This window comes from Tachysurus vachellii, chromosome 22 (genome assembly GCF_030014155.1).
Source record: "Tachysurus vachellii isolate PV-2020 chromosome 22, HZAU_Pvac_v1, whole genome shotgun sequence".
Classification (NCBI taxonomy): Eukaryota; Metazoa; Chordata; class Actinopteri; order Siluriformes; family Bagridae; genus Tachysurus; species Tachysurus vachellii.
In genome coordinates, this window is record NC_083481.1 from 9,206,376 (window position 1) to 9,222,504 (window position 16,129).

The 16,129-nt window shown below is 38.2% G+C and overlaps 1 protein-coding gene across 1 annotated transcript in view; it reads right to left on the reverse strand.

The window, feature by feature from the left end:
- iars1 (isoleucyl-tRNA synthetase 1) overlaps nucleotides 1-12,733 on the reverse strand; it is a 66,591-nt gene extending 53,858 nt beyond the window's left edge. The window contains exons 1-7 of the mRNA XM_060857837.1: nucleotides 12,692-12,733; nucleotides 9,780-9,903; nucleotides 9,533-9,689; nucleotides 9,010-9,129; nucleotides 5,946-6,028; nucleotides 4,253-4,370; nucleotides 3,568-3,715 (exon numbers count right to left, since the gene is read on the reverse strand). Coding sequence (XP_060713820.1) covers nucleotides 3,568-3,715; nucleotides 4,253-4,370; nucleotides 5,946-6,028; nucleotides 9,010-9,129; nucleotides 9,533-9,689; nucleotides 9,780-9,898 — 745 coding nt within the window. The 5' untranslated portion in view covers nucleotides 9,899-9,903; nucleotides 12,692-12,733. The remainder of the gene's footprint in view (nucleotides 1-3,567; nucleotides 3,716-4,252; nucleotides 4,371-5,945; nucleotides 6,029-9,009; nucleotides 9,130-9,532; nucleotides 9,690-9,779; nucleotides 9,904-12,691) is intronic.
- Nucleotides 12,734-16,129: the final 3,396 nt, after the last annotated feature.

Here is a 16,129-nt window from a genome sequence, read left to right on the forward strand (position 1 = left end):
AAGCGAGAATGCTCCTACACACCTTGCAGAGATCTCAAGGAGCAAGACTCCACCTCTATAACCAACAGCACAGATGCCGTTCAGTCCTGAGCTTCTTGTCATTCTTAGCTTCAACAATATACAGGTTTACACTTCAAATCATTTCATCTTTCACAAGCCATTCTACAGGGGATGAACCCAAACCCCTCACAATACATCATAGCCTGCTGGTATAAATGGTTTATAGTGGCTAAACCCTCCTCCACTTCACTGAAAAAAAAGTTAACTGGCTAAATTTAATACTATATTTATACAAGTAGTAGTTACATTAATACTACATGCACTGATCTAATAACTTATTTAAATCAAGTTTAGTATAAACAATAACATTAAAGATAATATTTGAAGGTAAACGACATGCAGGATTTTTCTAAATCTGGTTGTCCACATATTGTTTTTCAGAAACAAATGACAAACCAACCCTGTTTTTTCCTCTTCAAACACACATATAAAGTGCTGGAGCTGATTTCTTTCTATCCCAGACTATAGATACATCCAGCACATCACTTGCATGCTGTGTAAAGTGAAGGGTAAAGTTTAGATTTCACTCAGAAAAGCAGACTTACTCTCACTCTAATGGACTAATTTTATTTTGTAAGTTATTTCACAGACACATCCGGTAACTGATATACAACAGCGGATGTAATAAATACAAATGAAGTAAACTGTTTCTTCGAGGATTCATTTTTCAATGGTTTTTCCGATCAAATCAGCAACAGGAAGGACAACAGAACTGTAAATTTATGTGGCTTAAAGGAAAGAGCTAATAACAAGCACAGCTTTTCTGTTTAATGTGATTGTTATTCAGAAGAGAAGGGGAATGATTACAAAAGCACTTGATTTAAGGGAGGGAAAAAACTGCGCTGCTTATCTGTGTTTCAATCGGTGTGTGTTTGTGTGTTTTTCTATGTCTGTATATGACATATGATGGGACCGTAATGCTTTGATACCTGTGAGTTCCTAATGTGGTTTATTCACTATCCCTCTATCCCAGCTGTCACTGTATTTCGATATAATCCCAATTCGGAGAAAGACGCCTGAAGACATCTGTATTATATAACTGTTTGAAAACTGGCCATACTGCTGAAGATCTGTAGCAGGATCAGCCTCTGCCATGTGAGTATCGCTGCTCTATTGCATTGCCACAAGAACAGAATTTAGTATGCAGCCATTCTGTGTAGCATTCATATGAGACATATGAGACACACCAGGTGTGACCAAGGTCTACTGCAAAAAAAAAAATAGGAATTGCAGCAGCTTGTAATGGCACAAGCACATGATCAGCTAGGAATAAATAGAAGAACTGGAGGAAGGAGGGTGCAAGAGAGAGAGAAAGAGAGAGAGAGAGAGAGAGAGAGAGAGAAAGTACATCAATAAAAGATGGCAGTAGGTTAGGGATGACTGCGCAGGCCTAACCTGACTGATAGCATTGATCAAAGTATGGAGCAATCTTGTGGTTAACAAAATACTCTCGATTTAATTCCATAAACACTCTACACACGCAGCGTTCACTTCCATTCCTAGATTTCTATATGGGTAGTGATAATAGATGGCGCTAATCTATTTTTAGTGATTATACATCAGAAAATCGACTTGCACAAAAGCGTTATCCCAAAGCTGGAAATGAATCAGTATCTACGCCATCCTGATTCTCTTTCTAGTACACTGTGGAGGGAGGAGAGAAGGAAAAAAAAAGAAAAAAAGCAAAAAAAAAAGAAATAAATGAGTACTGTCAGGCATGCAGGACTCTAGGAGGAACATGAAGCCCTGTATGTGCATTAGTATTCTGAGCATCGCTCTGATGCAGCACAGCTCGACTGTGTGGCTCAGGCTAACAGCGCCTCCTGCTGACAGCCACATGTTCCACCGCTCGCCCTCGCAAAGTAGGTCAAGCGTTTAATGTGGGAGCAAAGAAGTGATGACTAAAAAAGCAGAACAGGGACTATTTTTACATGTGAAGAAATTTTTTTTTTCTTTTTCTTTTTTTTTTTTTTGGATGTGACCTGATTTGAGAATTCTTTCGACCCAAATCTTTGCCAAGGAACGCTAAGGACTTCAGCTGAAGTTCTCATAGACGTGGGCTTTTTATAACATTGCAATCAGCGTCGGAGAGATTTGACTCGCTGAACTCATCTCAGCACGTACAAAACGATGAACAGTGTGTATTGTGCACGAGCTGTTCAGTGATGGTGACTAACGACAGTTAAAGTCTCAGACATAACTAATCTATCACTGTTTAGGAATCAAAACTGAGTGGAACTGAGTGTTTCTCTGCCTCTTTCTCCATCCAGACTTCTCAATAGTTTTCTTCCACATGGCCAGTTCAGGTGTTCTGGCCTGCTATATCCCAAAGTGTACAAAATGGCACCTTGCATTTAACCATAGCAAAGAAACAATAATACACACATGGACAAAATTGTTGGTACCCTTCCAGTAAAAAAAAGAAAAGCCCACAATGTCACTGAAAAACTTAAAACTAATAAAGAATAACTGACTGAAAATTCACTAATGAAACTCAGACATTGCTTTTGAACTGTGTTTCAACAGAACAATTTAAAAAGACAAACTAATGAAACTGCCCTGGACAATAATGACTTACTTAATGACTTTTGTTGCACAACCTTGAGGCAATCACTGAAATCAAGCAATTTCTGTAACTCTCAATAATACTTCTGCACCTGTCTACAAAATGCTGCAGTTTTGTCTCATCTGTCCAAAGGACATTCTCCCAGAAGCTTTGTGGTTTGTCAATATGTATTTTGGCTAATTCCATTCCATTCTTCATGATTTGCTTTCAACAGTGGAGTCATCCTCGGTTGTCATCCATTAGGTCAATTTGGGCTCAAACAGCGATGGATGGTGTTATCTGACACTGATGTACCTTGACCTTGGATTTCACCTCTAATCTCTTTGGATGTTGCTCTTGAGGCCATGTACATGGAGGTTAGCTACAGTCCCATGAACCTTAAACCTCTGAATAGTATGTGCAACTGTAGTCACAGGAACATCAAGCAACTTTGAGATGTTCTTATATGCTTAGCTTTCTGTGGGCCATGTTCAGTGTGATGTACACCATGAAACCAAACAAAGAGTGACTATTTTTCACCTTAAAATAGGCAGACTTAGTTTGAAGACACATGTGATGCTAATTACAGGACTCACTTTAGTTTAACATGTCCCTTAAATAAAACTTTAACTTATATAATGAATAAATGAATCTCAAAAGATTAACTTCTCTCACACACACACACACACACACAAACACACACACGTTACGTAAATAAGCAACAGCAGAACAGCAAGACTAGATCAGGTCACAATAACAGGTCATTTCTGTGTTAAACCTCAGCACAGTTTTCTCTGGTGGCTTCATCATTCACTCAGCTGTAATCCTCCTCTATGAATGTTATAATCAGTGCCACATTATGTAGGGATTTATGTAGGTTTCTGGTCCGGGCATAATACCCGTCTACTGAGCATTATTTCATGGTGACTGTGTTGCATTTGTTGCTGGCGACGGACACTGACCTTTAACCTTGACATAGATGAACTCAGGGTTTACACACAATGCCAGGTTACTGGGCAGAGTCCATGGTGTGGTGGTCCAAGCAATTAGGCACACGCTCTCGTCCTCCAACAAAGGGAAGTTCACGATGACGGATGGATCCTGAACATCCTGTTAAAAAGAAAAGGGAAAGAAAAGAACAGAAATGTCAATGGTGTCATTTGAAATACCATTGAGATATTTTCCTAGATGTAATAAAATTTAATAGTTTCTCTTCAAAAATGAACTCGGCTCCAGTCGGAACAGATTTGCTCAGCCTTTGTGCCTTTTTCCTAATAAAACAACTTGTGACACAAATTGTATGCTGCTTCAACAACAGACCGTTTCCCCACAATATCTTTGATTGTAGCAGTAACTCCATTATCTATATTTTACAACTTGTTATATCTGACAGTTTTCTTTCCCCCAGAACAAATGCTGATAACAGACAGTGAGGGAACAATTAGCAATATTATTCGGCACTATCCAGGGCCATAAACAGTTGCGGTCATAAGTTTACATACGGCGCACATTAAATTAAATAGAAATAAACAACTGTTGCATGTAGTTCCTTTTCTGTAATTAAGGTCTGTCAGAAGTACCAAATCTGTGAATGCAATCGATTTGATTTAAACAGAGCTTTAATAAAAGCCAGTGTTCGACAGGTACCTTGTAGTTCTGGTGTGATTCGAAATTGGACAGTGGCGTGTTACAGGCTGTGGAGAACGGCATGACCTTCACTCCTCTGTATACCAGCCCTTTATCATAGAGCTGCTTAAACACCCACCTGGAAAAAGACACAGTGATGAATATTGCTGTGTATATTCTACAGGTGATGGTCCATAATGTCATAAAATATTGCTATTTAGATATAAAGATGTACTTTTTGGTAGAAAATGCATATATGAGCATCTATAAGAAACAGTATCTTGGGTCTAACAAGACAACTCAAGGCCTGTAAACTGCAAGTTCCCTTATGTGCAGTCACAGATCAGTACAATGAATGATGCACCAAATGACAAGACGACAAGATGTATGCAAAGGTTTAGTCATATGACATACTTGTACACACTTTGATTTTTATTTGATTTAATAAGCTTAAAAAATAGAAAAATACATTTTACAAAAAAATTTTATGGCAAGTGCAAAGTTTGGACACCCTGTTAAGTCAGTACTTAGTAATATGTCATTAGGCAGATATCATGGTCTGCAAGAGCTTTTTGAAGTCAGCTACAAGTTTAAGATATAACTACATGCATACTGACAGTGATATATAAAGTCAGGGGATGATGACAGACATTCAAACTTCAGCTTGCACACATTTAACTGGTTATTTTCTAGTTAAAATTTGAAGTGCACTAAAATTACACACAACTGCACACATCTACACTTTATTCCCACTAGTCATACTGGTCTGCTACCGATCCATATACATTTTTATATTTTCTATATACACTATATTGCCAAAAGGTATGGGACAACCCTTCAAATCAATGAATTCAGGTGTTCCAATAACCTCCATGGCCACAGGTGTATAAAATTAAGCACTTATGCATGCAGACTGCTTCTACAAACATTTGTGAAAGAATGGGTCGCTCTCAGGAGCTTTGTGTAATTTCCTCACTACTAAATATCTCACGGTCAACTGTTAGTGGTGGTATAACTAAATGCAAGCAATTGGGGAAAAACAACAACTCAGCCACAAATTGGAAGGCCAAGTAAAATCACAGAGTGGGGTCAGCGCATGTCGAGCCTCACAGTGCGCAGAAGTCACCAACGGTCTGCAGAGTCAATAGCTACAGACCTGCAAACTTCATGTGGCCTTCAGATTAGCTCAAGAACAGTGCACTGAGAGCTTCATGGAATGGGAATTCATGGCCGAGCAGCTGCATCCAAGCCTTACATCAACAAGTGCAATGCAAAGCATCGGATGCAGTGGTGTAAAGCACGCTGCCACTGGACTGTAGAGCAGTGGAAATGTTCTCTGGAGTGAAGACTCACGCTTCTCTGTCTGGCAATCTGATGTAGATTTTCTCCTTTGCTTGGATGGGTAATTTTATTTGTTTTTATTGTAAGCATTTTTATTTGATTTTATGACACTGACAGTGGAAACGCATTACATTACATGTCATGCTGTGTGTGGTTGTGAATGTGACAAATTCAATTCGAGTGTGAAAATGGATCGAAGAGGTTTGGGCTTTCAGAAGTCAGTTGGATGCATTTACTCTTGTGCAGCGTGTGGTTAGAGTGCTGAGCATATATATAATCCTGAAGTGTAAACTGGGTTTAGGTAGAGAAAACATACATTACATAAGATCTAAAAACTCTTGGGTAAATCTCTTAAAAGATCTTGAATTCTTACCACACAGTCTCCATGAACCACGGGTAGAGGGTCTTGTAATCGTTCTTAAAGTCGATCCAGCGGCCCATTCTCTTCACTGAAACCTGAATCACATAAAAGATCACCAGTCAGTGTAAAGATTGACACTTTATTATGTTGGCTTTGTAGAAGCCAACATTCTGTTTTCCTATTTAAGCTTAGACAAAAATTTATCAAGAGTAACTCCTCCTAGGGCTTTCGAGCCACATGCACCAAATTTGGATATGTTGTAGACCCCGGTCTGAAGTTTGTTGCTATTACTTTTCTAAGCGATCTGAGTACCGGTACTTCCGGTACCGGGTCTCAAAGTGGCCTTTTTTCCCCCCATAGACTCCCGTTATAAACTTTGGAGGTTTATAACTCGGCAAGCTTTCGAACTATCTACACCAAACTCGGCCAGCTCCTTTAGGGTGATACTCTGAACAAAGTATTAAATTGGTGTACCGACTGGCCTTCCGGTTGTGCCGCAGCCCCGCCCCCAAAATATGCAAAATCAAAAAACCTTTTACAACATGGACATGTGACATATCAAAACACTCAGAACAATGAGGGGAACTTCCTCACGGGTATTCTGATGATGTCACGTGAAAATATGAGTATTCGGTTGACGTCACATGGGATTCGGATGACGTCACATGCTCGTCCCCACTGTAAATGTTTTGGCACCCTAGCTTTCTGTCCACTTGCCTCCAAACGTAACGCTGATCATTATGTCCACCAGCCTCCAAAAAACACCGGCCTTTTGTGAATACTTGCTTTGTCAAAGCCAACATCAAAGTTTGTCGTGACAAACTTTACAAATCTAGTTATGATTATTATTACTCGGAATTTGTTGGTCTGGAGTTTTGAAAGTGTGGCTCAGAAAATAAGCACCATAAAATCAAAATGAATCCCATAACCACCTACACTGTCTCCAGCCCTGAGTTCCACACCTGACACAACAAACAAAAAGAAGCCACATGTGTAATGAACCGGAGCTTATTATTGATTACATCATTCATGGAAAAAAATAAATGCTGTCTCCCAGGCTCTTTAATGAGCCAGTCAAGCGATTTGATACTCACTTCCTGCATTTTGCCTGTTAAGTGGATCCAAGTGTAATCGACTAAGCAAAAGTTCCATTACCGCTAGAAGACAAAAACATGATTAAAAAGACTAATCCTTTTATACAGCTGATTGGAAAAGATTTCCCAAAGTATACCTGAACATTAAAAATTACGCCCACCAAAGTACTAAAAATGGCCACTGACCCACAAATGTTAATTCTGGAAGTGTGTGATGAATGAGAGCTAATTTACAGCTATTACATTAAACTAGTGTGGGAAAATGTGGAGGCTGTTTCAGTCTGCATATTCATAAATTTTATTTCATTTCTATAGCGCTTTTAACAATAGACGTCAAAAACAACTTTAGAGAAACATATAACTGAAGGATAGAAATTTTCTATTTATCTCTAATGAGCAAGCCAGAGATGACTCCCTGATGCGATATGAGTAAGGACACTGGGTAGTGTGATTATAAATAATAATTTACTGTACTGTTGTGTCTTATAAGGTCACAAAGGTGCAGTTGTATAACCAAGAAATTCATTTTAGTTTTAACATGAAGTCAGTTCTGCTGAAGTTTCAGTTGTAGATCCTGGATTTTTTTTGAAGGAGAATCAAATTGTAGAGATTTGCTTGGGCCCAGTGTCAGTAGGTTTAAAACAAGGCTATTTTTTATTATGCACAGATTCAGTTTTGTAGATTAATACTGGAAATTCAGAGACCTTCATTAAGTCTTGCTTGTTGCATATATAGTGTGTATTGTGTTATAACTGAATGACTGTTTTTTTGTGTTTAGCTAGCCTTGTAGTAGCGTTATACCAACCATTTCCATTTTGTAATAGTTAGACTTACTGGATATTTTGTACTTTGAAGAAAACCAGACAGTAGCTGTGTTATTACCAGAGCAGCATATTGGAGCTGGACATTTATTTTGTGGGATAATTGTGCTGTCATTTCTATATCATTTGGTGGGAAATTTCTATTTCTGTGAACAAATTACTGACAGTAACTAACTAACTAACCAACCCCCAATAACTAACTACCTAACTAACGACCAAGCAACTTTAAGTAACTAACCACCACTAACTAACTACACACCATTAATTAACTTCCTAAATGTTCAAACAACCATTCAACAACCCAAGCAACATTACCAACTAATTTTCCCATTACTAGCTAACCTTACCAACTAATTAAATAAACAACAGTAGCTAAACACCATCAACACTGTCTAGTATTATGCAGAACAATGAAGTTATAAGCAGACTGATTTTCCAAAACCATGAGCATCAACTGTAGAACTCTGTAGAATGACCAAATGATTCCAGTCTCAGCATTTACATAAATATCCCCATTAAAGTGCACAATAAACCAGCAGAGTGTTTTTACTAGGTGCAGTCATGTCTCTAAGTCACGTCTCTCTCACACACACTCACACTCTCTCTCTCAAACACAATCTCACACACAAACACAATCTCACACACAAACACAATCTCACACACAGAAACACAAACACACACACACACACAGAAACACACACACAGAAACACACACACACACAGAAACACACACACACAGAAACACACACACACACAGAAACACACACACACACACAGAAACACACACACACACACAGAAACACACACACACACAGAAACACACACACACAGAAACACACACACACACACACACACAGAAACACAAACACACAGAAACACACACACACACAGAAACACACACACACACACACACACACACACACACACACACACACAGAAACACACACACACACAGAAACACACACACACACAGAAACACACACACACACAGAAACACACACACACACACAGAAACACAAACACACAGAAACACACACACACAGAAACACACACACACACAGAAACACACACACACACAGAAACACACACACAGAAACACACACACACACAGAAACACACACAGAAACACACACACACACACACGCTCTCTCTCTCTCTTACCTCCCACTCATTGGCATATCTCATCACGATATTCCTGCACTGCTTGTTGTACTCTGCTATGCCCATCTTAGCGACATCCTCAGGACCTTTAATTCCCAGTGTTTTATCAATCTCGTATTCCTAAAAGAAAAAGGTCAAATTATAAATTTGAAAAGGCTTCAAATGAGTAAAAAAGTGTCCTGTCCAGACATAACAGAACAGAGTTGTTAATTAATGATGCTAAAATGACAAACCGAATGACTCAGTGGGGAGTGAACAACACAACATCAATCAGCAGGCTGCAGTAAAGCTAATTACAAACGAGTTAACTAAGGAAAAAAACACGACGAGGCGTGCGGCTACAATAATCAAAGAAATAATCGGCGGCATCGTGGTGAGAAGTGGAGGATCGCTTCTCCCCCGACGTGATTTGTTGTATTAGCACGCTGGGAAATTTTCAGATTTCTCTTATACCTCGGTTGGTAAATGCTGGCCGCATTTCCCTTTAAGTATCAAAAACACACATCCAGGTTCCAGTTCTTACCACAGGCAAGCCGTGGCAATCCCAGCCAAACCTCCTGTCCACATGGAAACCGCTCTGGTGAGCAAACCTGGTGACGATGTCCTTTATAGTGCCGGCCAGAATGTGGCCGTAATGTGGGAGACCAGTCGCAAAGGGCGGCCCATCGTAGAACATGTACCTGTGGGCAGAAACACACAAGGCATCCTCCGTCAGTCACAATCCAACAAAAGCCAATATGAGCAACAGATGTGATAGGGTTTCCTCTCACTTGGGCCTGTTTTTGGATTGTTTCAGGCACTGCTGGAAGCAGTCCTTCTCAGTCCAGTACTGGAGAATGCGTTCCTCCTCTGAGGGAAAGTGGATTGACTCGGGTACAGGCTGAACCATGATGCCTATAAACAAGCACAGCAACAAAGAGCATGTGTGAAAAGGCACAAATACTTCAGCTACTTGCATTTTTACTTGAACACGATTTCACATATACACTTTATTCATAACAGTTATTCTGTATTCATATCACTGTATTTTGCTGCTGCATTTTTTATATTCCATTTATCTTCCGTACGTCGATCCGTGTGTTTCGTGTGTCTGTGTTTGTGGGGAAAAAAGAAAAAACCTTCTTCTCATTACAAACCGCTGGAACCAAATTCCTTATGTGTATCAACACAGTCAGCCAATAAACCTGATTCTGATTCTAAATTATTCTGAATTTCTCAACAAAAAGCCATCAGAATTTTGTCCATTGGCTTTTGGATTATTGCAGAAAATTTATTTATGAAATAGATTTATAAAGTTATTTCAAATAGCTTTTAGGACATATGAGGCTGAAAATAAAACCCAAAATACAAACCTTTAGGCTAGAAACAAACTACAGCTTTTAATAGGCTTTCATTTCATTTCTTTTATTCCTCCTATGCTGCAGGAAATTTACCTTGATTTAAAGACATACTAATTGTTTTATCAGCTTTATTACTCTATACATATATAAAATAGCTTACGTCAAACTGAAAATTCTCTACTTCGTTTTTTGCACTATAATTCTTTTCACATGCTATTCATCTGTCTCCATACAAACTAAACCAAACACGATATGAAAGCCATGTTGCACGGTTAAAACCACCACAAATAATACAGCTATGATACTATGTATGTGTAATATGTGTAATACAATACTATGAGCTGAGCTAGACCTTACAGTTCTCTATACTTCGATTCCGTTTTATTTATAAAACCCCTGTAACAAGAGACGTCGTCAAAAAGCAGCTGGACAAATATCCAGTTGTGGATTTATGTCCCTGATGAGCAAGTCAGAGCAGACAGAGGAGACGGAGACGAGAAAAAAACTCAATGAGACGTCATGAAGAAGAAACCTTAAGAGGAACCAGGCTCAGATATTGTCTCTGATGATTACTTATTAATCTACTCTACAGTGTGAGCTGATAATATTCAATTCGATTTTCTTTCTATAATGCTTTCAAATATGGATACAGTCCCTTAGCAGCTTTGCAGATATATTTAAATTTAGATCATACATTATTTATATGCATTTAATTTCCTTACCTTTTTCAAATGCAAGATTAGCTCATAAAGGGCTAGCTGTCTCGTGCAGTCACAACTTAATTATCAGCTTAATAAACCTGATTCTGATTCTGATGATCATGGACTCCAGGAGAACCCCCTCCCCCACCCCCACCCCACCATCATGGACAGCACTGTGGCTGTAGTGAAGACGTTCATGTTCCTGGGCTCTACCATCTCCCAGGATCTGAAGTGGGACACTCACATCAACACCATTGTAAAAATAAAAAGTCCCAACATAGGATGTACTTCTTTAACCAGCTGAACAAGTTTAACATGCCGCAGGAGTACCAGTAGAAAATATATAATATATAAAAATTTTTAAAAAGCATATATAAAATATATATACATAAATAGATCTAAAACATTTTATATATATATATATATATATATATATATATATATATATATATATATATATATAAAATGTTTTAGATATATATATAATATATATAATATATAATAATATAATATTATAATATTAATATAATATATATAATATAAATCTTGAATTTTGTATTATTAATTCATTCATCTTTTACCGCTTATCCGAACTACCTCGGGTCACGGGGAGCCTGTGCCTATCTCAGGCGTCATCGGGCATCAAGGCACCCTGGACGGAGTGCCAACCCATCGCAGGGCACACACACACACTCTCATTCACTCACGCAATCACACACTACGGACAATTTTCCAGAGATGCCAATCAACCTACCATGCATGTCTTTGGACCAGGGGAGGAAACCGGAGTACCCGGAGGAAACCCCCGAGGCACGGGGAGAACATGCAAACTCCACACACACAAGGCGGAGGCGGGAATCGAACCCCGACCCTGGAGGTGTGAGGCGAACGTGCTAACCACTAAGCCACCTTGCCCCCAATTTTGTATTATATTAATCTTTATATTATTCTTTATAACAACCTTTTGTTCTGTAAAGCTGCTTTGAGACAATGTCAATTGTAAAAAGCTCCATAGAAATAAACTTGAATTGAACTGAACCAGGCACAAGAACAGAATGAGATGCAGAAGATGATCATCTCATTCTATTCTATTCTATCATCTATAGCACAACTGTACATACAATTTACTTATTGTTTCTATTTATTTTTTGTCTATTTGTATTGTTTTTTCTTTTTTTTTTTTTATTCCTATCATATTTTTGTTTTTACTATGGACACTAAAACCAACCCCTTGCATCTTTTACTTGGCACTAAAGCACTAAATCTCCTTCTGATTCTGATTCATATCACCTGAAAAAATACCCATTGACATGATACCCATTAAAGTAAACGAGTTTAAACACCACACGCGGTCCTTAACGACTATTTATTATTCGCTTACAAAACCTTGTATTGTTTACTTTTCTAACAGCGCGTGACATTTATAACGTCTGTCGCTGTCTAACTCGGCGTTAGCTTTTAGCTTTAGCTTTGCTATTAGATGCTTATATATTATAAGTTCAGCTGTGTGGCTAAAGTTCGCTTTTTAGCATGTTAACATTTCACCGTTTCACAACTTCCTGCGTTTACGTGTAGACACGAACACGTTTTGTGCTCGTTATCGCTGCACAGACAACAGTTTGTTTAGTAAATGTTACTTACACGCGTCTCACGCCGGGACCCCGAAAAAGAAGGAATCCCAACGCGGAAATGATGCAAGCGAAGAGAAAAGCGGAAACGGAAATACAAAATCATAACAATATAACAATAAGGCTTCAGCAGTGAGGAGAGCAGAAGTGTTTACAGTCCTGATGTTGTTATAGTGTGTAGAAGAGACACCTGATAGACCGATATATTATAATCTGTTAAGATTCTGTTATTATAAGATTCTCCTTTTATGCCTGATGTTCAGTTCATTTACATTTGTATATTTAACGCTAGACATTGCTATAAAGTAGCTTTACTGATCTCTTAAATGTTTTGCAAACCTTTTTTTTTTTTAAGAGTATTAACATGTGAGATCTGGCATTCGGTGTTTTTACTGTATGAATCTTGTCAGAGATTAGTGAGATAAGTTTGGTGAAAATTATGGAAACGTTCCACTTGACAATAAAATACTACACTATATGAGCAAAAATATGTGCACCCCTGACACCTCACAACCATATGTGTATTTTTATCCCCAAACTGTTGCCACAAAATTAAAAGCTCACAAAAAAATATACAATCAGAAAATATAGAATGTCGTTGCATGCTGTAGCATGACAGTTTCCCTTCATGGGACGTAATCAGACCGAGCATACCAACATGACTATGCACCTGTACACAAAGCAAGTTCAATGAACTCATGGTTTAATAAGTTGAAAAGTGGAAAAACTTGAGTGTCCTGCACAGAGCACTGATCTCAACCCCACCAAACATCTTTGGGATAAATTGGAGTGCAGACCCCATCTCAGCCCTCCTCACCTGACATCATTGCCTGACCTCCCTAATGCTTTTGTGGCTAAATGAACACTAATCACAATAATCACACTCCAAAATCTAGAGGAAAGAGCGTAGGTTATTATATCAGAATAAGGGTAGACTAAATCTGGAACGATATATTCAACAAGCAATTCTGGGTGTTGTGGCCAGGTGTCTACATTTTTGACCATGTAGTGTATTTGAGCTTATGTGCACATAGTCAAAATGTGTGGTTACAGTGACAGCTGGCAGGGCATGATGAAATTAGCCCAATATCTGACCCTCTCAGATCATGTATTAAATTCCTGAAATACTTTTATTACTATTCCTAAGTAGTATCTACTATCTTCTACTGTCACATACAGTTTATATTGTGGTTCTTTATTTAATCTGTATAGTATTGTCTGTAAATGAAATGTATAGTGTTCTGATTTATGTCTGTACTTTTGAGGGTCACCAACAGCCGGTACCAACTTCTTTGTGTGTGAAAAACCTACTTGCCAAATAAACCTGATTCAATTCTGATTTTGTAGTAGTAATTAATGCTCAAGACAGAGATGAGGTATAATAAAAGAAGTATTGTAAGTTAACAAGGCAAATCTGAATTAGTAAAACTAATCAGTAAATTTACCCCATAGATGCAGCTGAAAACGTCTAAGATGTCTCCGGTCCACCAGCAAGGCTCTGGTGCTCATCTGATGGTAAATTTTGATTAGCTGTCAGACCAGTAGGACACAACCCCATGTATGAGTGGCTAAATCAAGAGTGGCCAAGCCAATGCCCACAGTACATTACTTTGTTAACACTCATGTCTTTCTGAATGCTTGCCTGAGATTGCAGTCTTGCCGTAGATTTCTTCCAGTATGGGAAAGATGTTCACAACGCATACGGAAAGTACATTTTATAAGCTTGGTGGTAAGGTTATGTTAATGGTATGTCATGGAAATTATATTGTGCATTAGTGACTACTGTAGTCTTGTAGCTGTATTAGCTGTTTTGATTGACTTCTATGGTGTAATTACACTATAATAAATCATGTGTTATTGATTGGGGACAAATAGGTTTGCCCATGAATTAATTCAAAGCCTTATAAAATGTTACATCATTTTGTCAGTGTGTAATTTCATCCAAGAACAACTGTCTATCTGGTTAAATAAAGAGTTAACAATCTGACTTTGACTGTTACTACAACACTCGTGTAAAGGCCACCAACAGGAGAGCAGACTCAATAATTACAACTGTGACAAATAAATTAAAAATTCTAGTAGACTGAAAGTTCATTTATGAGGGTTACTGTCAGTGTGGACTTGTGCATATTCTACCCTCAGTTTTTCTGGGTTCTGTCTGGGTTCTACAGTTTCCTACCACCTCCGAAAAAAATTCCAGTAGATGTATTTGATGAATTTGTTAATGTGTATGTGCATAGTGCCCTGTAATGGACTGGAATTCCATGCTTGCGCACCCTCTGTGTTCTTAGAGTAGCCGATACACCATAACTCTTAACATTAGAAAACTTATAGTTACTTATAGTAAGTGAGTGACTGATGCTTCAAACGCATTTTGAAAACTGTGTTTTTTCGAGCTGGCTTTCAAGCTCAGATCATGCATATTTAATAATGTAAACTTAACTTTTGATGATTTTATGTAGCCTGTCTATTCAGGGAGCACTTGGGTTGTAGATGCAGTCATTTGCAGTCTGTATAAATATAGGCTTTTAGAAAGAAATTAGTGACGATATAAACAAACGCTGCATGTCATTTTTCAAAGTGAGAATTGTTTATATGCATATGAAATTTGAGCTTTCTCTGGCTTATAGTCGTGACGCTCTTGATACCTGAACAGATATAATTTGTGGACTTGTTTACAGCCTGCTGGACATGGCCAAGTATTTGGGACATCACAAATTAGCACTAACCCTAATCCTAAAGCCCACACATACAGTGAGTCACAGCAACAAAAAAATGACTGGAGCCTATATTCAATATCTATATATTCAATCTATATTCAAAAAGATCTGGAAACTTTTGGCAACCATTGGCGACTATATACGGAGGTGTTCAGTGACACGATAAAGGTTGAGAAAAGTTCCACTTTATCCAAATATTTACCAAACTGGTGTAGTGACTACCAATGAGTACTGTACCACTACCAATGACAGTAAAGTGCATGTGGTCCATCTACTGATTATGTGACAAGGAGCAAAACATGAATTTACTGATCAAAAATGTAGTGCGGAAAAGATGCATGAAAGATTCATTATATCGGTTCTCTCCTTCCAGATTCTTTGTCAAAATTGGGATACTAGTTGCATAACCCCAGTCCTAGATGTTACTATGGCAACCAGGGGTAAACATTGCATCTTTAAATATGCTACTTAAGCCTAACTCTCAACAAAAAAGGTTTTAATCACAGCACCACAGTTAGAAAATCTTCACCACACAGTCTGTTATATAATTCATGCCAGGTTTTATTGGGATCATCTCATTACATGTGACAATGTAATGACATGTAAAAGTCTATTGAAACTGAGAACAAAATTGTTTTTTTTAGCCCAAACACAGCTAATATTGTGCACTGTTAATATCATTAAAGATCGCATAAGCAATTATTCCCACATGCACACCCGTCACTGGTCAC